Source organism: Protomyctophum parallelum, assembly GCF_964188405.1.
Source record: "Protomyctophum parallelum genome assembly, chromosome: 13".
Taxonomy (NCBI): Eukaryota; Metazoa; Chordata; class Actinopteri; order Myctophiformes; family Myctophidae; genus Protomyctophum; species Protomyctophum parallelum.
Window position 1 is genome coordinate 5,404,008 of NC_139708.1, and position 24,522 is coordinate 5,428,529.

Sequence of the window (24,522 nt, forward strand, 5' to 3'; positions counted from 1 at the left end):
GCCTTTCATAGGCCAGTGCTATATAAGGAGCGTGTTCTGTGTGAGGGGAATCAGTTCAGTGTATGACGCTGAGCTCGACGTTGGTACTCCTATATAACTCGACGCGCTCCTGCAGACAGATAATAATGCCTCTACTACACACCGTGGCATGCCGCTCAGGGAACCAGGCGGAGACATTACGTCCCCGTAGCCTGCCTCCTGGACACATTGGAAACATCATGGAGGAGATGAACACAATTGAAAATATTTACCTGTCCGTTGAGGACATCCCGGAAAAAACCTTCGGCTCTACCGGGCATCACCAAGCGCGCATGGCATCGCTATCGGCGGCGGGTGCCAAGCTGGGTGCCAAGCTGGGTGCATGTGAGACAATTCCACTTCACAAACGCAGCCGTTTCTACCGTAGCGTGACTCTCAGTCCGATCCGGCGTCTCCAGTGCAAAGCCCGCGCCCAGCTCCTGACAGACACCGGTATCAAAAGGGCGTTTAATCAGACACTGATTAAACCACGGAACTGTCGGCGCATAGTTGCGCTTGGCGCACCGAGAGTGGGCAAAACAAACATCCTCCGGCGCTTCTTGGGCGAGGAGTTCAAAGAACACTACGAAGCAACGACGGAGGATTTCCACACCAAGCTGTACCACATACGAGGACAGGAATATCAGATTGATATTCTGGACGCTGCGGGAGAGCGAGACTACCCCGCTAAACGGAGGTTGTCAATATTGACAGGTAAGGACTGGACATTATGCTTTTGATTTAGCTCTTTTCGAAATTTCAGACTTTCATTAAGCAAGCCATGCCCATTTCAAATTATTCTGACCTATAGCTCAAAAAATATTATACATTGTATGCAAAATATCTTTATAGTGGTGATGTTGAAACATAGTTATTGAATGTTTCTCACACACAATTTTAATTGATTAAATTTAAGCTAATTGAGGTATAGTGAAATTAAATTACTAGGCTTCAAAATGAAGCCTAGAGAGAGGTCCTTTTTTGAAAACCACTGTGTTAGGCATATGAAGTGAAATGAATACAATGTAACAAATCTGTATTTTCTTCAGGTGACATCTTTCTGCTGGTGTTCAGTGTGGACAACAGGGAGTCGTTCAGGGAGGTCTGTGAGCTGATTAAGGAGATCAATGCAGCCAAGTCAAAGTTGATGAAGCTGAAGAACACTGCAAAAGTTCCAGTCGTGGTCTGTGGGAACAAAATGGACTTGGGCCCCATGGCGAGAGTTGTCAGCCGCTTCGAAATTGACTCAATCCTCGGCGGTGAAGGGGTTGAATACTTTGAAACTTCTGCCAAGGAGGGCACCGGACTACCATGTGCATTTAGTGCCCTCGCCAAACAGGGACGGCTTCCTAACGAGACATGCCCGACAGAACACCAAAACATCTCCATCCACACGTATCAACTGTTGTGCGCGGGTAGCCTGCGAGAATGGAGACCGAGCCAGCTCAACGGTCCTATCGCCACTATGTACCCGCTGGCACGGCGCCCGAGCTTCCAAAGCGACCTGGAGCAGGTCAAACACCTTGGTGGACAAAACAAACACGAGAAGTGTCAAATTCAATGAACTGCGTTGCTTCTCAATAAAAAAAGCTATTGTAGTAGTATGCTACAATATTTCATTATGTAAGGAGTTATACTCTGTAGTTGCACTAACAAATGCATTAGACATTTGTGTATTTATTGTATTGCTGTTTTGCTTTAAAACGAATAAAACAATGCCCTTATCTATGTTGTACTGCTGTGTTTTTTCCAATAGGTCTCTTCTAGGCCAAATGTAGGCTATGTATTCCGTTTTTCAAAGGGCCAATAATAACCATTTATGGTCAGACTGGATGTGGTGGGTGAAGATGTGGGTAGGAGCCCAGGCTGCCGAGGCAGCTATATGTGGAAATGATGGAATTTAAAGTGCCAACACACTTGAAAATTACACCTAACGTACAGGACTTTTATCAGTGAGGCTCCACAGGCATGCATCTTCCTGATATGTCAGATGAAACAAGCAAATTCAATCCACAAGGAAATTAATAAATCATAGGCCTGGAAAGGGCATGAATAAAACCAGCACCACATACAGATACACATACAAAGCCACACATTACTGAACAGAAACTGCAGATATTGTGCTGACATGGTAATAGCTCCCAGGTGATCAACACCTGAAACATAAGAACAAAAGCCACACATGACTGAACAGAAACTGCAGATATTTTGCATATTAGCAGATGTAGGTAAACAAGGTAGACAAGTAATGTCTTTACTTCAAATTGAAATGTTTTACTTTCAAATGTTTTGTTGGGGATCCTTATTGCATTGTTTATTAATTACAGTAGAATATATATTATATATTATTATATATTATATTCTAGCAGTGACTGACTGAGATATCGAGCGTGCGTCCGCAACTGGTTGTGGCCCCCATCAAGTGACCTTTTGACCAATGCGGCCCTCGCCCCAAGTTCAGTTCGACACCTCTGGCATAGAGCAATGTTGTGGGACCTGCATTATTTTCGACCTGCACATTTTCCAGTAGTATCATTTCATTATAGTATTTTACAATGATTTTGACCCAACAAAGATCAAAATGTATTGAAATGCTTATTGTCGTATCAGCCAGAACACGGAAGTCTACCGCCATAAATAATATTAATAAAATAAAACACAGCCCCTCAGTGGCCCTCAAGCATTAGGAGGACAATATCAGTCATCAGACAGATCTTGGCACACAACTTACAAGTAAAGGTGGATATTGATTTTGATTTTAAAATAAAACAGCTACACATGACATACTACGTGCAGCCAGCAACCAATTTCAAACAGAGTAGAACGTAGTGTCACAGAGCAGCCTGTTTCCAGCAACTTCTCTGTTGCTGGGCATTACTATCCTTCCCTGGCCACTGGACCTAACCTAAGGCAGTTCCATAAAAGGCTGTGCTGTGTCCACAGAAAGGGTTTTTTGAGCCACGGACAGCTTTGGATATCATATCCAGAGAGCGTTACACATGCACTGAGTGAGACAACTGCTTGTGGGCATCTCTCCAACCCTATGCATAGGAACGTGACATTGTTGTGCGGCACTCCTCTCCCAAATGTTGAACTGTTTTTTGTGCTCGAGGTACCCTGCAGGGAATTCTGCCAAAGATCAAAGACATCGATCACTTAAATGCCTTGCTTGTGCCAGGAAAAGGTAGTGCTCCGGCGCAACGTATTCTGTGGACAAAGGGATCTGTCAACTGGGCGAGGCAGTTTTGCCTCTCTGTCTATCGGCCACATGGTTTCTCTGTCTCTGGGTGACCTGGGTTTCCAGGTCCAGCAGTAGAGTTGGTAACATACTGTCCAGTAAGGCCAGTCCCTTCCAGGAGCAGCGCAGGCCCCTAGAAAGCAAAAGGTCAGAGACTCAAAACAGAAATCAGCACTATTCTCCTTCTGTGATGAAAATACAAATATGATCCATTATAAAATGCTGCCCATATAATATAAAGTACCTGTCATCAAGAACTAGTTGTCTGCTTGCGAGCAGTTCTTGCACATCCATGGACGTACCAAAGATTTCATGAAGATCCAGGTCAGAGCTGAATAGCTGCCAATGCTGCAATCAATATGCCAGTGCAAAGCAGATATATTGCATTCATAAACAGATAAGCCATGCATTCAGATATATAACTGTATACGGCGACCAATGCTGTTGTCAAATTACAAATGTGGCATAATTGTGTAATGTACTCATAAATAATTTAAGAAATCATGGAGTTATTAGTATAGCACATAATTAGTGAAAGGGACATTTATAATTTTTAATAAAATAAAGTAGTGAGAAGGTCCTAATAAATAGATCATGCTTACTGTAAATGTATTTATTATATTTCTGATCATTCTGAATCCTCAACTTTACACAGACAGGACCACTGTAACAACAGATTACATTTACTTGAACTCTGGTGGAAAAGCAGAATAGGTGGAAAAAACCTACCTATTTTCACACATTTTAATTTTAAATAACAATTGTTTGTATTTTCTTATTCTTATGTACATGTATTTCATTGAAGCACATGAGTCCTCGCTTGTCATGTGAAATGTGCTATATAAATAAACTTTGTCTTTCAGTAGAGCAGTGATTTTCATGTCCCCCAAACTGATACTTATTGTCTGTATTTTGACACCCATTGATACCCATTGAGTTTCAGGACAGAATTCTACAAAGTGGCAGTGGATGGGGGCGGCAATGGATGGGGCAGTGGGTGGGGGCAACAGTGGGTTAGTATTGAAGTGTCCTTGAGCCTTGCATAGTTTGCATAGTTTGTCTCCACCAGGAGGATAGGAGGGTGTGTGATGTTTGGCAAAACGTTTAGGAGTATTATGTTATTATAATTGTGTGCGCGTGTGTGTGTGTGTGTGTGTGTGATGCGACATGGCCTGTTGTAGCGCCACCATGAGGCTGTCAAAACTATCAAGTGGCATTTCTTCCTCAGTGTAGTGGGAATATGCATGCAGTTTCACCGCAATTGGACGAGTTGTGGCGATTTGTACAAAGCGGGCTACTCCTGAAAAGTTTAGAAGCCAATCGTAGCCAATCAGGATGCATTATGAGAAATCAAACAAACCCGTCTTGATCACATGAATATGGAGAGCATGTGTACCGATTTGCGTGAAAGTTTGATCAAATCTGAAGGAGTAATATTAGAAATGTGTTTTACATATGTCGGCCTCCTGGTGGCGCTATATAGAGCAGATGTGAAAAATTCCAGGCAAAGGTTTTTCCTTGGCCTCTAGGCCTAGGGAGTGTGCACACAAAGTTATACACAGACCTCCAGATCCGTGCAGTTAGAGGTAAAAACACCAATCGGCCAGTTATAGCGCCACCATGAGGCTGAGTTGAAAATGTTCAAGTGGCATTTCTTCCTCTGCCTAGTGGGAATGTGCGTGCACAATTTCACAGAAATCACACGATGTGTTCGTGATTTGGGGCATTTTGTTTGAAACTGAGCACTCCTGCGAACTTTGGAAGCCAATCTTGGCCAATCAGGATGGAGTCTGAAAAATCTGAAAGACCAATTTCGTTGAATGGCACTAGAGAGACTGTGTACCAATTTGCGTGATGTTTGGACAAAATCTGTAGGTGTACTGTCAAAACATTTGTTTGTTTGCACAAAGCGGCCTCCTGGTGGCACTATAAGAGGCCAATGTGAAAACCTTGGGGCAGAGGTTCAGCTGTGGCATTCAGGGAGTGTGTGTGCAGAGTATGGCTGCGATCAAGCCAACGGTGCCGGAGATATGAGAACCACTGCTGTAGAATACACTATGTGCTGTACAGTATGAATGGATGGATAATTGTGTGCATTCACCTGGTGAGTAATGCCCTCAGTCATTCGAAGTCCCATCACCAACACTTCCTCCAATCTGCCAAAAACAGAATCTTCATAAGTGAACATCACAATAAGTGGACTGGCTATGACATAACTCTGTCGTGACTGGTACTGTATGACTTTGAGAATTGTATTTTAGGCCATATTACATGGCCTTTTAACTATTGTTTTTTTTCTCTCATATTTGTACCCCCTTAGTAATGTTTATATGTGCTCTTTTTGTTTTGTTGCCTGTTCTCTGTTTGGGGACTACAGATGGAAACTAGCAGCCTTGCTAAATCCAGCATATTTACATTGCATTGTATGTGCAGTGTTCATTAATTAATTAATTAGGCCCAGGCCGTAGCGTAACGGTCTGGGCACCGGACTGGTAATCCAGTCGCAGTGTGCCGCGGGTTCGACTCCCGGACCCGACACGGCCTTTACTGCATGTCATCCCCCCATCTCTCTCCCGTTTCCTGTCAGCCTACTGTCTGTCCCTTCAAAAAAAAATCAATAAAAGGCGTAAGCCGCAAAAAAATCTTAAAAAAAAAAAATTAATTAATTAATTAATGCTGTCCCGTCCAAATAAACCAATGAATGAATGAATGAATGAATGAATGAGAAGACAGAATGACTGAGAGCTCAAGAACAAAAATAGGCTGCATGTCACCCCCATCTCTCTCCTCATTTCCTGTCAGACTACTGTAATAACTGTAATAAAGAATCTATCCAAAAAGGACAAAAATAGAATAGAATACAACTGAATGAATGGACAAGGAATAGCAACCATTATCACACTGCTCATACTGTGTCATGACAGTCATCCTGACATTTCACAGAGTATTTTATTTTTTGTGATGAACTAAATGAAATTTGTTTTAAAGTTTAAACTTTATATAAGGAGGTCTATACTGGCTTGCGTCCTTATTTCCATCTACACCAAATATCTTTGCTGAAAATAGTTGATCTACATGCCCCGGACACAACATGTTATGAGCTGTGCATGTTCGCCTCCCCAGTTAAAAAGCATAATACCGGTTACAAGCAATCAGCTTACAGTCCAAGATGACTCAGGGGGATCCTCCTCCGTGTTCCATGTCCCCTCTGCTGGACCTCCAGGATCCAGATGTCAGGCTCCAGGGTCTGGGTACGAGCCTCCCTAACAACACCTCCCTCCCCCAGGGGAACAAAACGTCCATGCGCTCCTGAAAAGACAATGGCTTCATACTAAGGGCTTAACACCTCCTCAAATCTAATCAAATTTCGATAATACGAATTATGTCTTATGTCTTGATTAAATAATTGATAATTTACCTGGCCCAACACCAAGGTACTGCCCCCCTTTCCAGTATATCATGTTGTGAAGACTAATGGCATTCTGCAAAAAATAAATAAAATAAAAATAAATAAATAAAAATAGACCACACAGGCATCTTCATCACTGATCGAAGATTACTGAAAGAACAAGTGCATAGTTGTGCTGTGTGGTTCTGGCCTGGCTCCAGCCCTGAATCGCTATGATTAAATAATATCTCCTGGCGAATAATGAAGTGAAACGAAAGAGTCAGGCTAGTGTGGATCAACTTTGACCACCAAATTGCACATCATATATTGAGTTAGAAATGTAATTCGTCACACATTTTGGGCATATCATTTTAGGCAAAAGCAATTTTTTGACTTGCGACTTGCTACTTTCAAAATGACCAGCTCAACAAGATCTACCCACCAAAAAAGTAATATCCCATTGTTGAAAATTGTTAAAAAATGTACGTAGCGGCGCACTTATTGGGATGGGAAATAAGAGGGGGGGAAATGGACTAGGTAGGGTTGTTTATATATTTATAATGCTACTGATGTCTGTGGGGGGAAATGGACTAGGTAGGGTTGTTTATATATTTATAATGCTACTGATGTCTGTGGGATGGGAAATAAGAGGGGGGGAAATGGACTAGGTAGGGTTGTTTATATATTTATAATGCTACTGATGTCTGTGGGGGGAAATGGACTAGGTAGGGTTGTTTATATATTTATAATGCTACTGATGTCTGTGGGATGGGAAATAAGAGGGGGGGAAATGGACTAGGTAGGGTTGTTTATATATTTATAATGCTACTGATGTCTGTGGGATGGGAAATAAGAGGGGGGGAAATGGACTAGGTAGGGTTGTTTATATATTTATAATGCTACTGATGTCTGTGGGGGGAAATGGACTAGGTAGGGTTGTTTATATATTTATAATGCTACTGATGTCTGTGGGATGGGAAATAAGAGGGGGGGAAATGGACTAGGTAGGGTTGTTTATATATTTATAATGCTACTGATGTCTGTGGGGGGAAATGGACTAGGTAGGGTTGTTTATATATTTATAATGCTACTGATGTCTGTGGGATGGGAAATAAGAGGGGGGGAAATGGACTAGGTAGGGTTGTTTATATATTTATAATGCTACTGATGTCTGTGGGATGGGAAATAAGAGGGGGGGAAATGGACTAGGTAGGGTTGTTTATATATTTATAATGCTACTGATGTCTGTGGGGGGAAATGGACTAGGTAGGGTTGTTTATATATTTATAATGCTACTGATGTCTGTGGGATGGGAAATAAGAGGGGGGGAAATGGACTAGGTAGGGTTGTTTATATATTTATAATGCTACTGATGTCTGTGGGATGGGAAATAAGAGGGGGGGAAATGGACTAGGTAGGGTTGTTTATATATTTATAATGCTACTGATGTCTGTGGGATGGGAAATAAGAGGGGGGAAATGGACTAGGTAGGGTTGTTTATATATTTATAATGCTACTGATGTCTGTGGGGGGAAATGGACTAGGTAGGGTTGTTTATATATTTATAATGCTACTGATGTCTGTGGGATGGGAAATGGACTAGGTAGGGTTGTTTATATATTTATAATGCTACTGATGTCTGTGCTCAATAAGAGGGGGGGAAATGGACTAGGTAGGGTTGTTTATATATTTATAATGCTACTGATGTCTGTGCTCAATAAGAGGGGGGGAAATGGACTAGGTAGGGTTGTTTATATATTTATAATGCTACTGATGTCTGTGCTCAATAAGAGGGGGGGAAATGGACTAGGTAGGGTTGTTTATATATTTATAATGCTACTGATGTCTGTGCTCAATAAGAGGGGGGGAAATGGACTAGGTAGGGTTGTTTATATATTTATAATGCTACTGATGTCTGTGCTCAATAAGAGGGGGGGAAATGGACTAGGTAGGGTTGTTTATATATTTATAATGCTACTGATGTCTGTGCTCAATAAGAGGGGGGGAAATGGACTAGGTAGGGTTGTTTATATATTTATAATGCTACTGATGTCTGTGCTCAAAGCAAAGTATTGCATTGTGGGTTTGAACTGACAGGCCCTTTTTGATGTTAATCAATCAAGTCACAAGTTGGCAGAATATATATTCTTTTTTTTTAATTATATATAATTTTAGGGGCATGTGTGTGATCTACCTGAAGTCTTTGTGATCTACTGGTAGATCACGATTTACCTTTTGGGCATCCCTGGGCTAGGTTAATTGTAATAACAGTGTATTTAGTCAATGCAAACAATTAAAGCCTCCACTACTCACATCAACAGACAAAACCCCACTGATTAACTGATAGAATTGTTCTGACCGACACCTGTATCAGAAGACAAGCTGCCGATACTGCCTAAAATGCAAGTATCAGTATCGGTGAGTATGCCAATCTATGCCATTCCGATACCATGTCATGTATCACGTGATGAGATTACATTTTTTGCACAAAGCTCCCAGTCAAGACACAAGGTCTTCTTGAGAATGTAGATTTCTGTTGTAAATTGTTTTACACTTTAACTATTATTAATGGGTTTGTATTTACAGTATTAATTTTATTCCTAGACCAGTGGTTCTCAAAACTTTTAATTTCAAGGACCTCCCATAACTCTTGAGTATACTGGTTTGATTTGTACACCCTTTTCTGCGTAAGCATCAAATGGCGGAACAGCTGTCACGGTTTTTGGCGCAAAGTAACCACAGTATACCACTAATCAACTTACAACTACACACTTTATACAGTATAGAGTATAGAGTATATATGTATACGTATATAGTATATGCCTATATACTATATATATATACTATATATATTTCTTACGTCATCATTTATTTTATTCCTAGACCAGTGGTTCTCAAAACCTTTAATTTCAAGGACCTCCCATAACTCTTGAGTATACTGGTTTGATTTGTACACCCTCAAAGTTGCAGTAAGGGTCCATTTGGAACCATCTCAAGGAACCATGAGGGTCCCTGGCCTGGACCACATATTTGAGGGGAGCTAGCCCCTCCTATATACAGGTTTATAGGTTTGTTTTTAAAATGCCATTGACAATGGACAGAAATTAATGTTTGTTTTGTCACTGTTTGTTTTACATCATCATTACATCATCTAATCAATAAGAGCGCCCCTCACTTCACACAGGTGTGATTTCTTTAAATTACATAGGCCTACTGGTATCGGATCAGTACTCAGTATCGACCAATAAGCAAGTTATCGGAATCGCTATCGGGAAGGAAAACTATCGGTACATGATCTATACCATTACTGATTGATCAATGTCCATTACTCCATTTGCGGAGTACTTACGCGTCTCGCAAAGTTTGACACCTCATACTGCCGAAAGCCATGCTCGTGAAGAATCCTCCGGGCGGATGCATACATGGCCGCTGTGACATCGTCACTGGGAAGGCTCAGTTCCCCGTGTTGCACCTGTTCAGTGGTGGGAAAAGTATTCACGTAAATATCAATACTGCAATGTAGAAATGCATAAGTACAGAATTAAAAAATGTACTTAAATAAAAGTACAAAACAATTGGTATTAAAATGTGCTTTAAGTAGAAAAGAGAAAGGAAAAAATAGAAAGTATGCAGAATGTTTCAAATGTATAAAATGTATACAAATCTTAGATCGGCTTTCAAATGGCCAAAGAATGTATGGGTTGAAGTGGTTAATCATATTGTATATGTTTTTGTAATAATCAAAATCTAGTAAGTAACTAGTAACTAAAGTTCTAATAATTGTAGTGGATTAAAAGTACAATATCTGCCCCTGAGATGTACTGGAGTAGAAAGTTAAAGTGGAAATACTCCAGTAAATAAAATAAAAACTACATCAAAATTGTACAGCACCAGAGTAAATGTACGCGGTTACGTTACGCCACTGCACCTGCTTGAACAGCTGGGTGCCTCTCTCCAGGGTCAGCTGGTACAGAGACACGTGGTCGTCACACAGCAGCAGCAGCTCGGACAGCTCGCTCTCCCAGCGGTCAAGACTCTGTCCCGGCCGTCCGAACATGACGTCCACAGACACCCTCCCTGGGCACAGCCGCTGAGCCTCCGCAATGGTCTGTAAAGCCTGCTTGGAATTATGGTCTCTCCCCAGAATTCTCAAGTCCTCATCCTGTAAAGACTGTAGGATTAGAGTGAGGAAAAAAAGAAAGAAAAGGAAAATAAATGATGAATCACGCTATTTGATCCTGAATTAAAGGTATATTCAGTGATTTCACTTAATTCAAATATCACTTATTTCTTTGTTTTGTTGTGATAATCCTCCCTACTATAGAGTGTGCTGACCATATAAGGAGTTCCTCCCTGTCCCCAGTTAACCCCTGGGGGTCAAAAAACCTTAGGTTTCATTTTTGACTCTCTATCCTGATTGGACGAAAGGCTGGGTCCCACAGCCAAAAACGAAACCTAAGGTTTCTTGAGTGAAATCACTGAATATACCTTTAAGCCAGTAGTAGTTTATTATTACTGATTATTCACCTGCACACCAATGGAGAAACGGTTCACGCCTGCTTGGAAATAGTCCTCTAACTTAGACTTCCCTACAGGCGTAGGGTTGACCTCGAGTGTGACCTCAGCCTCGTCTGAGAGAGCAGCATGTCTGGAAACTGTCTCCAGGACAGCGGCGATGGTAGACGGGTGGGCCAGACTTGGAGTCCCACCACCGAAGAAGACAGATGTGATGCTAAAAGAAACATCATAATCAATGACGGTGTGAATAGACCAAAGAAGACCAACTGAACTGACATTGGCATTAAAGATGAAATGTAAGGTAGGCATTAGATAAGATGATTTTGAGACAGACTAGTGAGTAGTAACTACTAGTTGAATAAATATCCATATAGACCTACCTGGACACCTGACTCAGCCGCAGTAGTGTTTCAGTCTCTCGCTGAAGGCACGCCGTCATTAAGGCATTATTGTCAGATTTAGGAATATACTTGTTGAAATTGCAGTAGGAACACCTTCTCAGACAGTAGGGCCACTGCAAGAGAGAGGAGACAGTGACAGGGAGTTTGATAGCCCTGGTCCAGTACAGACCAGATCTGTAGAGGGCGCTCTAAATAAATTATTTTGTTTTATTCTATGCCCCCAAAAAAGTATATGTATATCATACAGAGAAGCCGGCCTGGAGAATAAACTTTCACCAGCACAAAACAGAATGGCAGTGGAATCTTTACCCGTTGTTACAGCTTTCCTGCTAACGCACACTGGAACAGGGTTAGGAGTTTGACAGCTTGCGCGAGGTCGCATACATTATTGTACAGTACATTTAAATGATATTAGTTTAGTTATGCCATTTTTTTACAGTGATATGTGCGGTAATGTACCAACTCAACTCACATGCAGATAGAGCGAAGCCTCGTTCAGGACAGATTTCGAGCCTGATAATTCTTCTGTCACTGTTTGAATTAAGTCGCTTCTTTCTATCACGGATGAGCACCGTCTTACATGTAAGGATGGAGCAAATGCTGCTGTAAGCAATGCACGTGTAACCATTTTGGTCATATTTTAATTATTTTCTATAATGAGGTTCCAGCAGTATTGCCCTCGTATAGACCCCGGAACCGTTCACATGGCGAACCAGGAAGAAAACAATAACAGTCTTCCAGTTTGAGCTTGTTCGTTACCCACTTTGACCACGCGGTGGTGCTGTTCGATGTAAGTAATTATCTTCTTCCGACTCGAGTAACAGTACTTAAATGTATGCATGCTTGAGTTGAACGCTACAGTAGGCTACAAACCTCTTGGACTTACATGCTACCACATCATTTTACCTTAAACGTTCACTTTAGTGTAAGTGATATTTTCTGTTTTTTTGCTAAAAGGTTAAATTACTATTCTGATAGTAATCATTGCTATAGTGTTTGTTCAGTAACAGAGGTTTCCCTGTCTCTCTCCAGCTCTTATAGAATACTACTGGACCTTTAGAATAATAAACAGAAAATACATTTTCAGGTAGGTGACAAAATGTCAGCGAATCAGGAGAGAGTAGCTATTTTTGAGGGCCTATCCTATGTAGGCCTACAGCTTTAATTGTTTTTAAGTTCAACTAGACTTGTAGGCCTACGTGCCGGCCTACTTGGGAACGATCATTACATCACCGACACCGGCTATTAAATCATAGCAACATGATCGAGATAGACTTTAATATATTAGAGTTAGATTAATAGAGGTTACACGTAAAACATTAAGTTTGAGTCGTTGTATTGTAGCCTATTGTCACAGAATGTGATGTATGATGAATTGAACAATGTGGACCCTGTTGTAAACAAGTGTAATGCTTAATTGGGTCGTCCACTCACAGTTGACAGTCTTTGTATTGAGTTTGTGCTTAAAATGTACTGTAAATTCTACAAACTGTTAATAAATATTTCAATCAATCAATAAATGATGATGTATGATAAGAGTGCCCCTCACTTCACACGGGTGTGATTTTTATACTCTTCCAGTTCCAATTTTGTCTGCTCAGCTCAAGTCATTTCTTTGTGTCATCAGTGTCACTAATCACTTACAATTCCACTTGTTTAATCTGTATCCTGACTGCGTTCTCGATCCTGATTGGATAAAATTGATGTCCCAGTTTCGGTTTCTGAAAATGCATTTTCTGTTTAATAAAATGCTGGAGAGACATGGAGACTCCTATTACTGAACAAACACTCATAGCAATGAGTACTATCACAAATTACAATATAGAGCTTTTTAGCACTTATTTTAACCAAAGAAAATCACTTACACTACCTTTAAATAAGAAACATTATACAAAACATTGGTAGAGGATGAACATCTTAAAAATACCATGCTTGAGTTTTTATTTATTTTTATTTTTATTTTTAACAACAGCACAGAAAAGGGAAAAAAAATCAACAAAGAAACAAAAATCACACCTGTGTGAAGTGAGTGGTTCAACTCCATGTGGGGGTCCCCGTGGGGTCTCCGGAGGTTCCAGACCCACAGGACCACAGCCAGGGTGCCGGTCCGGTTCCGGCGAGCCGCCCCTCGTCCGAAACGGTAGAGAAATGACAGAGTTACGGTGTGGGGGTCCCTCTACTGTACCGTACTGTACTGTACTGGCACACCCGAAAGCATCATATACAGTTAATATGTGCGTGTGTGTGTTTTTGTGTGTGTTAGGTTGCGCACAGGGGTGGTTGCACCACTCAAAAATAACTATGTACATTCAGATACCAGGGAAGCACAGTAAACTAGAAAAAGTGCCCTTCTGGGCACAGGTCTCCACCAGGTTATCCACAGATCCGTGCAGTTAGAGGTAAAAACACTTTTCGGCCAGTTATAGCGCCACCTTGAGGCTGAGTTGAAATTGTTCATGTGGCATTTTGTCCTCGGCCTAGTGGGAATGTGGGTGCACAATTTCACGGAAATCACGCGATGTGTTCATGATTTGCAGCATTTTGTTTGAAACTGAGCACTCCTGTGAACTTTGGAAGCCAATCTTAACCAATCAGGATGGAGTGTGAGAAATATTTGGTTGAATGGCTCTAGAGAGACTGTGTACCAATTTGCGTGATGTTTGGACAAAATCTGTAGGTGTGCTGTGCAAAAACCTGTTTTGCACAAAGCGGCCTCCTGGTGGCGCTATAACAGGCCGTTCTGGAAAGTTTGGGGCAGAGGTTCATGGTTGGCATCCAGGGAGTGTGTGTGCAAAATTTGGCATCGACCAGGTTAACGGTGGCTGAGATTAGCTGGTCACGGACACACGGACACACGGACGGACGGACGGAGTGCAAAACATACTCTCCCCATGCCTTCGGCTGGTGGAGACAATAAATAATCCACATGATTTAGTTGTACTTTATAGATATGATTTTGCAACCAGCCAGGAAGTTCATGCGGAATCCATCATATTTGTTATGTTAAATTAGGCATTGTTGATTTCGTCGACTAATACTATAACGAACATTTTTCGTTGACTTTTTTTCACTGATGGAAACTAAATGAAAACTAGAAAAAGTGCCCTTCCGGGCACAGGTCTCCACCAGGTTATCCACAGATCCGTGCAGTTAGAGGTAAAAACACTTTTCGGCCAGTTATAGCGCCACCTTGAGGCTGAGTTGAAATTGTTCATGTGGCATTTCGTCCTCGGCCTAGTGGGAATGTGGGTGCACAATTTCACGGAAATCACGCGATGTGTTCATGATTTGCAGCATTTTGTTTGAAACTGAGCACTCCTGTGAACTTTGGAAGCCAATCTTAACCAATCAGGATGGAGTCTGATAAATCTGAAAGACCCTTTTCGTTGAATGGCTCTAGAGAGACTGTGTACCAATTTGCGTGATGTTTGGACAAAATCTGTATGTGTACTGTGCAAAAACTTGTTTTGCACAAAGTGGCCTCCTGGTGGCGCTATAACAGGCTGTTCTGGAAAGTTTGGGGCAGAGGTTCATCGTTGGCATCCAGGGAGTGTGTGTGCAAAATATGGCATCGACCGGGTTAACGGTGGCCGAGATTAGCTGTTCACGGACACACACACGGACACACGGACACACACACGGACACACGGACACACACACGGACAGACACGCGGACGGACGGAGTGCAAAACATACTCTCCCCACATGCCTTCGGCCTGGTGGAGACAACAATAGCATAGTAAGGCAGGAGCTATTCAACTTTTTTGTAAAGAGAAGGTCCAATGGCTTTACGCCAACCCTATCACTGTGTTATCATATAATGAAGGAAAGAAAATCACATGATACAAAGACATAAAGATGATCAAATCCAAAGAGCTATAGGCTATCTAATCTCTCTAAAGGTAAACCTTGTTTGGCGGTTGCCTATATATTTTCTATAAGAGCACTACTGGCTGGAGTTCACTGGGGGACACAGCTATCTTTGAAAATATTATCATATGTCCAAAGATCAAACTGACTAGGATAATTAGATATTGACTTCCCTGATTACAGGCAAAACATTGTTCTGGTTATATAAATCATATGGTTACTGTAAATAAAATAAAATAAAAACCTTTATGTTCTTTTATTTACTCTCTATATATAGAGACATTGCTGAGTTGCTAATTTTATCAATCACATTTGGTTGTAATAATTCTAACATTTTATAACACCTTCCATACATTATATAATCATTTATTGCATAATGAGTGCTTGATTTTCTTTTTTCTTTTTTATAAACTAAACTAATCAATAAATGAGCATGTGCTCTCTGCCAGCCTCATGCCCTCGGGATATTTTCCACCAAATTTAAAATCTGGTACCCAATCAGAGAGAGAGAGAGAGAGAGAGAGAGAGGGAGAGGGAGAGGGAGAGAGGGAGAGGGAGAGGGAGAGGGAGAGGGAGAGAGAGAGAGAGAGAGAGAGAGAGGGAGAGGGAGAGGGAGAGGGAGAGAGAGAGAGGTTGAAAGAGAGGGGCGAGGGTAGGTATTTAAAGCCATTGATTGAACATTTGCATGCAACAGCTTTGCAACAAGTGAATGAAAGTGTCAGTGCAAACCTGCCAAATGGATAAAAGAAAGAAAGGTGAGTTTTGTTTGTACCAGTTAGGAATACTTTTGACATACACACTATTTTAATTTCATTCATTATTTGTGTATTCACCTGTTTTTGTTATAGTTTTCACAGAACCTGAACTGAGGCTTATGGTGGTCGGCAGCAGTGGATCATCTCAGTTTCTATGTACCAATGCAATACTTGGTAGGCATCTGTTTTCTAAAGACACCACCAGCATTCCATGTGCAACAAAGTTCACTGGAGAGTTGGCTGGGCGACGAGTGGCTGTGATCAATGGACTGAACATCTATGAAAAAGACATATGCCAAGCCAAGAAGACAATGGAATTGAAGAGGTCCATGTGTTTGAGCATCCCCGGTCCTCACGCCCTGCTCATTGCATTTGACCTGGAGAAGATCTCCCCAAATGACATGTGGACCCCAAAGCTTGTGATGAGACGCTTTGGAGATAAATGTATCTGTCATTGCATGGTCCTCTTGGCTTACGGAGGAAACCCGGATAGAGTCAAACTGAATGACAAGGTGATGGAACTAATAGATATGTTTGGGGGACGCTACCACGTCTTCAACAAGAACTGCAGGGATCGCAGCCGGAGCCGGGAGCTTCTGCAGAAGCTCGAGCAGATGGTGAAGTCTTTGGGGGGCGACCACTTCTCCAATAGGAGCTTCCGTACGGCGGAGGACAGTGTAAAGAAAGAGGAGAAGAAACTTAGACAAGAGAAGGAGCTAGAGACAGAGAAGGTGTGGAACGAGCTGGAGAAACAGTACAACAGGGAGGGCTTGAACAGGCAGAAAGAAGCCTACAACATTGCCGTTGGGGAGGAGATCAGAGCCCGGGCAGAAGTGGACAACAACTGGCTCAGAGTCTCCCGGGCCAGAGGGCTGGGAATGGGCTTTTGTGCTGGGGTTGGCATGGGCGTCCTAGTCGGGGCTGTGGGCGGCGCGGGGATCATGGTTCTGTATGGGATAATAGGTGGTGCTGTGGGGGGTGCAGCGGGAGGTGCAGCCCAGGTGGCCATAAAACACATGGATGACAGAGTTGCGCCTCCTGCCAGGCTCAACTTCAACTCCATCTTCATTAATCGCTTCTTCTCAAACTTCTCTAAACAAACGTGATTACAATAAACGGTGTTGCATTTCATGTATTCTCTTATGTGGGAACAAAGTGTTAAGTCTGCACACAGCTCTGCTCCACAGTGTTTAATTTATTTTAAAACACTGGCATTGATTTAAAGAACACAGGTGTAGTTTCGGCCATGGTTGGCCTTCATCAGGTGAAAAGATCAATGACAATGACAGCCTCCCCTATATGGTCGTGGGTCACGTCACGTGGCCGACGAGAACTGCCCTGTTTTCTTGTCCGTATTTGTGAAATTGTTGTGTTTGTTAAATCAATGCCCTTGTTTTAAATTAAATTTAACTGTGGAGCAGAGCTGTGTGCCGACTTCTCTCTTTTACATTGCAACTACCTATTGTCCAGCACCAGAAAGGGACTGGATGTGCGCAACCTGCCTGTTTTTAACAAAGTGTTAAAAGTTGTTGTTAATTTATCATGCACTTTTGGTATGTTGCTGTGGTTTCTTACATGTTCTGGTCAGATTAAAAACTGGATTTAGAAAATGTGTAACTTTATTCAGCCTTAGATCATTTTAAATTCACATGCAGATTTGAACTAGATTGTTTAGCAATGGTTACTATAGTTCTGTAAATCTCTCAATCTCTCTTTAGTTTTGTATTGCACTGATTGACCTCCCCCGACAGTGGTCACTAGCTGTGTACATAATGCTTTGCGGGGTGGAGTCTTAACCTAGATGCCATTGTTTAAAGTACTGCCCCTTTCCCAAACAACACACGCCTAAGTATACACCTGCCATAGTCCATTGTACTGTCTGAATTATCCAGAAACAGAGACTTATATCTGGACAGCTGGTATAGGTAAGGTAAACTTTGTCATCCTCTTACAAGCTTATTTTATCAGTAGTTTGTAATTCTCTTTTAAAAAACTATAGCCTACTTGTGTTCTGTCTTGATAATGATTAAACCATGACGAAACTGAAACAAAAAAAACTATTACACTGTTGTTTAGAAATATTTTAGAATCTTTATGTTCACCACATTGTTGTTGAAATTTACATATTTTCATTGTATTTGAAGTAAAGAAAAAGGTATCATGTCTTGTGAGAATTATTCAAAAGAATTCATTAGCAGTAAAACCTCAAAGATCCTTTGTGTTGTGACTACCTGTTCTGCCGCATACTTTACATCCTGAACACAGTCAGTCACTCAGCGTCATCTTTCTCTCCAACTTCCTCTTACCAACCAAACATAATTCTATCCATTTCGATATTTGATAAATAAAACAGCACTGAACTGTGGACGTGGTACAACTACATTGTTAGAGGGTTAATATTTGGCAAACGTGCCCTTCACGGCCATTAAAATGAACGATACTTTCACTACACATAGTGAACATAGAGTACATGTCATTCCTTTTGTGTAATACCATTATGTAACAGGAGGTGGAATGCTGCCCTATACAGCCCAGGGCATAAGTTCAACTGTGCTGAACTGAAAACTGTTGATCTGATTGATTTTGCTCTAGTGTTCTACTGTAAATGCTTATGAGTGCAAAAATAAACAGTTATTCTAAACTGAAAAAAGAGAAAAGGCCATTTGTTTCACAAATATTTGTTCAAAAACTGTTACAAGAATGTATACTTACCGTACTATTATTGTTTCTTAATATATACATTCCTCCATGGTATTTCAAATACATTCACAGTAGGTTTGCTTTCAACAAGATACATTTGAGTATGAATTAAGTATGAATTTAGGCCAGCATTTGGTTTGAGCTTCATAACACATGCATTTTCAACTATGGGATCGTTTTAATCAGCGCTTAATCAAAGTGTGAAGAAAGGTCTGGCTACTGTATGCGAGACATATTTCTATTGGACATTCATAACTTTCTGTAACAAACTGGGAAAATGTGCCTTCCTGTCTGAAGGAGCAGAGAGATGTCACTGATGAGTCATCTTGAACAGCATACATTATTATACGTTGTTTAATATTAGTATTTATAATGTATAATAGTCCTTTTCACTTTTATACACTTATTTCCCTATGCATTGCATAATGAATTACTCATGATATTATGGGAGCTGAGCAGAGACAGAATGTAGCACTGCCACATTCTGTCCTATTTGTCAATACTGGTTTGTAAAAGGCATTGTCTGTCCTTTCCAGGGTATGGCGTCTACGATAGGCCTCCTCCCAGAGAAGCACTTCTTGTGTCATCTGTGTATGGACATTTTCATCAGCCCAGTGACCATACCATGTGGACACAGCTTTTGCAACGCTTGTCTCTGCCAGTATTGGACCCGTCACCAGTCTTACTGCCCCCAGTGCAAGAGAGTATTCACTCAGAGGCCTGGCCTCAGTGTCAACCGCATCCTGGCAGATGTAACAGACAATTTCAGGAAGTCTCGACCAGAGAAAACACCTGTCGAGGAGATGGTAACTAGAATCTTGCTGCCATTTCTTCTCCTCCATAAAGCTATCAAAATAGTATAACATACATTAACCTGATATGTCTGTCATTGCTCATTTGTGTCTTGCTTTATTCCTTCACACAAACACGCACACACGCACGCAGGTAGATGTTAAGCAACTGATTCAAGAGAGACTACAGAAAATAGAAAGGATTAAATGCTCTCTACAGCTCTTAAAGGTGCGTTCAAAACTAAGTCATTAACTACATTTTTTAAATTTCATATTGATAATATTATGATATATTATTATATTATGATGATGACCATGTTGTCCAATCAGACCTCTTGTCACCGAGAGGTGCGTGAGAGCCAGAGAGTGTTTTCTGCCCTGGTGAATGCCATGGAGAAGAGCCACAAAGCGGTCGTGGTGGCAATCGAGGACAGGCAGAGAGAGGAAGAGAAGAGAGTAGAGAAGTTTGTGAGGGAGCTCAAAAAGGAGATCATGGAACTGAGGAGGAGCGAGAACAAGGAATCTGTGTCTGACTCTGAGCTACACGACGATGAAGGAGACGAGGAGAAAAAGGTTGAGCACCTTGAAAAGGTTGAGCACCTTGAAAAGGTTGAGCACCTTGCAGCAGCATTTGGGGAGTCATGGTTGTGATAGACAAAAAGTGCACTGGTGGAAAGTAACTAAGTCAATTTACTCAAGTACTGTATTAAGTGCAATTTTGAGGTACTTTCACTTTACTGGACTAGTATTTCCAATTTCCAATACTTGTAGTTCTACGCCAATACATCTCAGAGGCAAATATTGTACTTTTTCTACACTACAATTATTTGAAAACCGTATAGTTACATAATTATACATTTCACATTTTGTATGCATTTGAAAACTCGTGAAATGGGACCTTCTGCATAATTCTTTCTACTTTTGATACTTTAAGTAAATGTATATACCATTACCTTTACTCAAATACATTTTGAATTCCAGACTTTTACTTGTAACAGAGTTACTTCTACATTTCAGTATTGATATTACTTAAGTAAAAATATTAAAACTCATGTTGATTAGGTGATGTAAGATGTAAAACAAACGGTGCCAACACAAACATTAAACGCCATTAACAATAAAGAGACAATATGACGTAATGAGTTGCATTTTTCCCTTCATTGTCAATGGCGTTTACAAAACAAACATTGAACTAAAGACAAACGTTAAACCTGTTTATAGGAGGGGCTATAGCATACCTAAAAAATTTGAGTACTTTTTCCACCACTGTAAATTGCTACACTCAAAGTAATATCCTGCTTGTATATTACACAACACAGGGTTCCAACATATGCCCCTCCAATATGAAGGATTGGTCCAAGGTTACCATAGAAGCTGATCCTTGTCTTGGGCTCACCAGACGAGCCCTTTCGGAGGAAATGGATACGATAAGGGGGGAGGTGAACAGGCTCTGCAAATCAGGTTAGTGAATTATTTTTGCATGGCCCATATATGATATCTCACTCAACTCATGTCTTTTACCATAAATGATTGTGCTTCTCGTTGGCTGTGTAACCCAGCTTCTACTATATTGTTCCTATATCTCACTAAGATTTCAATGATTTCGTTTGCAGAACTAAAGCGAATCGAAAAATACTCAGGTAAGCATTGGGTGCAGGGACACGAATCAAAGTTTTGTTATATTTTATTACCTGATAACAGTTGCTTGACTTCCCTCTGTCTGTCTTTCTGTCTCAGTGGACATTAACCTGAGTCCTAAGACGGCCCACCCTGCCCTGTGTGTCTCAGATGACAGAAAGGAGGTGAGACACACAGACAAGCTCCAGGAGGTGCCCGAAAATCCCAAGAGGTTCGACCGTGTGGCTAACACCCTGGGCAAGGAGAGCTTCAGCGGCGGGAGATATTACTGGGAGGTGGAGGTGGGGGAGAAGATAGAGTGGAGTCTCGGCGTGGTCAGACAGTCTGTGAACAGGAAGGGCAAGTTCACCGTTTGCCCGGCCAACGGCTACTGGACAGTGAGCCTGAAGCCTGGAGGCCAGTACGCGGCCAACACGTTGCCCGTCACCCCACTGGCTTTGGGACAGAAGCCCACCAAGATTGGCGTGTTTTTGGATTACAGAGCGGGCCACGTGTCCTTCTACTGCGTAGACACTGGGGTCCACATCCACACCTTCACGGATACCTTTAGTGACAGACTCCATCCTTTCTTCAGTCCTGGGCGCCTGTACAGTGGCAAAAATACTGCCCCCTTAAAGATTATCTCCAGTTGCTGCAGCATCTGAACTTTTAGGAAATCTTCAGACTTTATTTTTATTTTATTCAGCTTCAATCATGCTATTTATTAAGATAATAACAATGAAGAATGGCCCACCACTGACCCATTCCACTCCAGAACATTACATAACTATTTTCAACCTCTCTTTCATGAACATGAGCACAAAGGTAAGGAGCAACATAAAGCACATGGACTCCCTTCAACGTGAACCCACAAAATGGCAGTACAGGAGAGAGAAGGCGAGATGAAACAGAGAGAGAGAAAAGGCTCACATCATGGAACAAGAGGGCCCGAGATGAAAAAGAGGAGAGAATGGGTTGTTGGGTTGGATGGATGGTGGGGTGCAGGGTATGGGTGGGACAGAGGTTGCAGAGGAGCGGGGATGGAGGGCACAGCAGAACAGCGGGGCATTGTGCTCACACACCAGGCACTGGAAGACACACTCGGACACATTCACGCATTCACACACTGACTCGGGCGCGCACAGAAGCGCGTGCTTCTGCCCACCGCACCACACAGTCTTGTGCTGGCATCTCGGAGGACAGCCCCCTCTCTCAGTCCAGTCCTGGTGTGTCGAAGCCGATCAGCACCTCTCTGCTTCAGTTCACCTGACCCTCTTGAGCGAAGATCCTCTCAGGGCCATCACCATCAACCTGCTCCAGGCACTCACAACAAACTTACTGGACCATAGGACTGGAAGACTAAGAGCAGACTCTGGACCATCACCAAGGGAAGGCGTTTGACTCCAGAACGCTTAATTCGAGGTAAATCTCAAGCTGTCTCATACCGTACCAACATCTAGTAGTCAACTTTGGGGGGAAAATGACAGAGTAGAACTTTGTTTTAGTTATTTCAAAGCCAAGAACACAAATGTGTCATCATATGTAAATATGTATTCCCTCTTCCAGCATTGAATCTATATGCTTACAGTTTTAACCCAATGCTAAATGTGCTATACAAGCAAAAATGAATTGATGTGCTATAAAGAGATGAGTTGATTCACAGTATTAGTAAAAGACTGAGACAGGTCGTCCTGGCCCACTCTACGAGTCTCCATGAAAGCTGCTTGTGTTCAGAATCTCCTCATGTTTTTCTGAGATTATCCACTCACCCGGCCAGGCGTAGCTTGACACCCACAGCTGTGTGTCAAAGGAAGCCATTCTCTTTGCTCTTCACTGGAATCCACTCACCATGGCCCTCCCAGCTTGTTTTCCAAATAGTTCTGATAAATATATGCTCCATGATCTTTTGAAATCTTACTCGTGTTATGTTAATTGTATCAAGTAGTAATCCTGTTAAGAGTCATTGATATTTTTTGCTATTACTATGGTGTGCACTGCTGTGCAGCACTACTTGTAGTAGTGGACAAAATGTACTCAAGAGCTTGAGTCTAACCATTGCTTTCCGTTTTTCTGTTTCAGGTACCAGCCCTCGTCTGCCCCAAGCTGACCTCAGCAGCTCTCTGACCCTATCACAGGGGGTCCAGTGGACCAGAGTCTACCACACATTTCCAGCCGTATAGAGTGCCCTAGTGACCTAATCACGACTCTTCTCTGGACTATAGTCGGGCCTTGGTGCGGCAAGGAGAGAGACAGATTTCATATAGCCAAGACGAAGCTAATTGATCCAGACTACACCTTTTGCCATGGCAACCACAGGCATGCAGTTGATGGGCCTTATCCTGTGCATCATAGGCTGGGTTGGTGGGGCAATAGTGTGTGCCATGCCCATGTGGCGAGTCACTGCCTTCATTGGTAACAACATAGTGGTGGCTCAGATCATCTGGGAGGGCCTTTGGATGACTTGCATCGTGCAGAGCACAGGTCAGATCCAGTGTAAGGTGTACGACAGCATGCTGGCCTTGCCCAGTGACATGCAAGCTGCCCGGGGTCTAACGGTGCTCTCCATGTTGATGTGTGGCCTGTCTTTGGCTCTGGGTGTCGTAGGAGTCAAGTGCACCAAGTGCATTGGTGTGAACAGCCTAAAGGCCCGTATCGCTCGCATCTCTGGTGCCATCTTCGCCATCGCAGGCTTCCTGTACCTTGTGCCCATTTGCTGGACTGCCCATGCCATCATCAGGGACTTCTATGACCCACACGTAGCAGCGCCACATAAGCGTGAGCTGGGCCCGGCCCTCTACGTCGGCTGGGTGGCCTCTGCCTTGATCCTTATAGGGGGGTCCCTGCTCTACGCTGGATCGAGTCCTCCTGGCATGCCTGGCTCTCCCACCTTCAGCAGTGGAGACAGCAGTCCGCGTAGGGCTGCCTCACAGGTCAAAGGTTACGTCTGATTGCGCAATTTTTTTTGAATACCCCAGACCCACAAATCCACCCTGACCAGTGAAAAATGAAAAGCCTTTCTCTCCCTCTCTCAATATTCCTCTTTTTAATTATTTGATATTTAATGTTGCCATTTTGCCATTTTCCTTGGAAAGCTGCAGGAGGCTATTTGGGGAAATCTGAACTTGTTTTATTATTTCATATGCATGTCCTCCGATAACCTTGTTTGCTCTGTTTGTCAGTGTAAAATACAATAAAGTCTTCAGCCTTCCAATTCCTCCGAAGGAGA

The 24,522-nt window shown here is 42.2% G+C and overlaps 5 protein-coding genes across 5 annotated transcripts; 4 read left to right on the forward strand and 1 right to left on the reverse strand.

The window, feature by feature from the left end:
* On the forward strand, positions 1-1,769 carry rasd2a (RASD family member 2a). Its single transcript, XM_083779429.1, has 2 exons — positions 1-732; positions 1,068-1,769. Exons 1-2 carry the CDS (start codon positions 63-65, stop codon positions 1,580-1,582), a joined length of 1,185 nt encoding a protein of 394 aa, XP_083635555.1. The 5' UTR covers positions 1-62; the 3' UTR covers positions 1,583-1,769.
* A 975-nt stretch (positions 1,770-2,744) lies between these two features.
* Positions 2,745-12,241, reverse strand: rsad1 (radical S-adenosyl methionine domain containing 1). The gene is made up of 10 exons (XM_083780205.1): positions 12,036-12,241; positions 11,543-11,676; positions 11,172-11,376; positions 10,573-10,815; positions 9,994-10,116; positions 6,675-6,738; positions 6,418-6,565; positions 5,358-5,412; positions 3,501-3,604; positions 2,745-3,389 (listed from the first exon to the last, which is right to left on the reverse strand). Exons 1-10 carry the CDS (start codon positions 12,198-12,200, stop codon positions 3,245-3,247), a joined length of 1,386 nt encoding a protein of 461 aa, XP_083636331.1. The 5' UTR covers positions 12,201-12,241; the 3' UTR covers positions 2,745-3,244.
* Positions 12,242-15,984: 3,743 nt separating this feature from the next.
* On the forward strand, positions 15,985-17,300 carry LOC310868856 (GTPase IMAP family member 6). Its single transcript, XM_083779329.1, has 2 exons — positions 15,985-16,188; positions 16,282-17,300. Exons 1-2 carry the CDS (start codon positions 16,143-16,145, stop codon positions 17,292-17,294), a joined length of 1,059 nt encoding a protein of 352 aa, XP_083635455.1. The 5' UTR covers positions 15,985-16,142; the 3' UTR covers positions 17,295-17,300.
* A 732-nt stretch (positions 17,301-18,032) lies between these two features.
* Positions 18,033-23,586, forward strand: btr02 (bloodthirsty-related gene family, member 2). The gene is made up of 8 exons (XM_083780480.1): positions 18,033-18,113; positions 19,425-19,694; positions 19,834-19,908; positions 20,010-20,257; positions 20,878-21,140; positions 21,293-21,319; positions 21,417-22,718; positions 23,376-23,586. The coding sequence occupies exons 2-7, from the start codon at positions 19,428-19,430 to the stop codon at positions 21,959-21,961; spliced, it is 1,425 nt and encodes a 474-aa protein (XP_083636606.1). The 5' UTR covers positions 18,033-18,113; positions 19,425-19,427; the 3' UTR covers positions 21,962-22,718; positions 23,376-23,586.
* A 97-nt stretch (positions 23,587-23,683) lies between these two features.
* cldnk (claudin k) lies at positions 23,684-24,244 on the forward strand (the record flags this gene model as incomplete). Its single annotated transcript, XM_083780481.1, has 1 exon — positions 23,684-24,244. The coding sequence occupies one exon, from the start codon at positions 23,684-23,686 to the stop codon at positions 24,242-24,244; it is 561 nt and encodes a 186-aa protein (XP_083636607.1).
* Between the last annotated feature and the right edge of the window lie 278 nt (positions 24,245-24,522).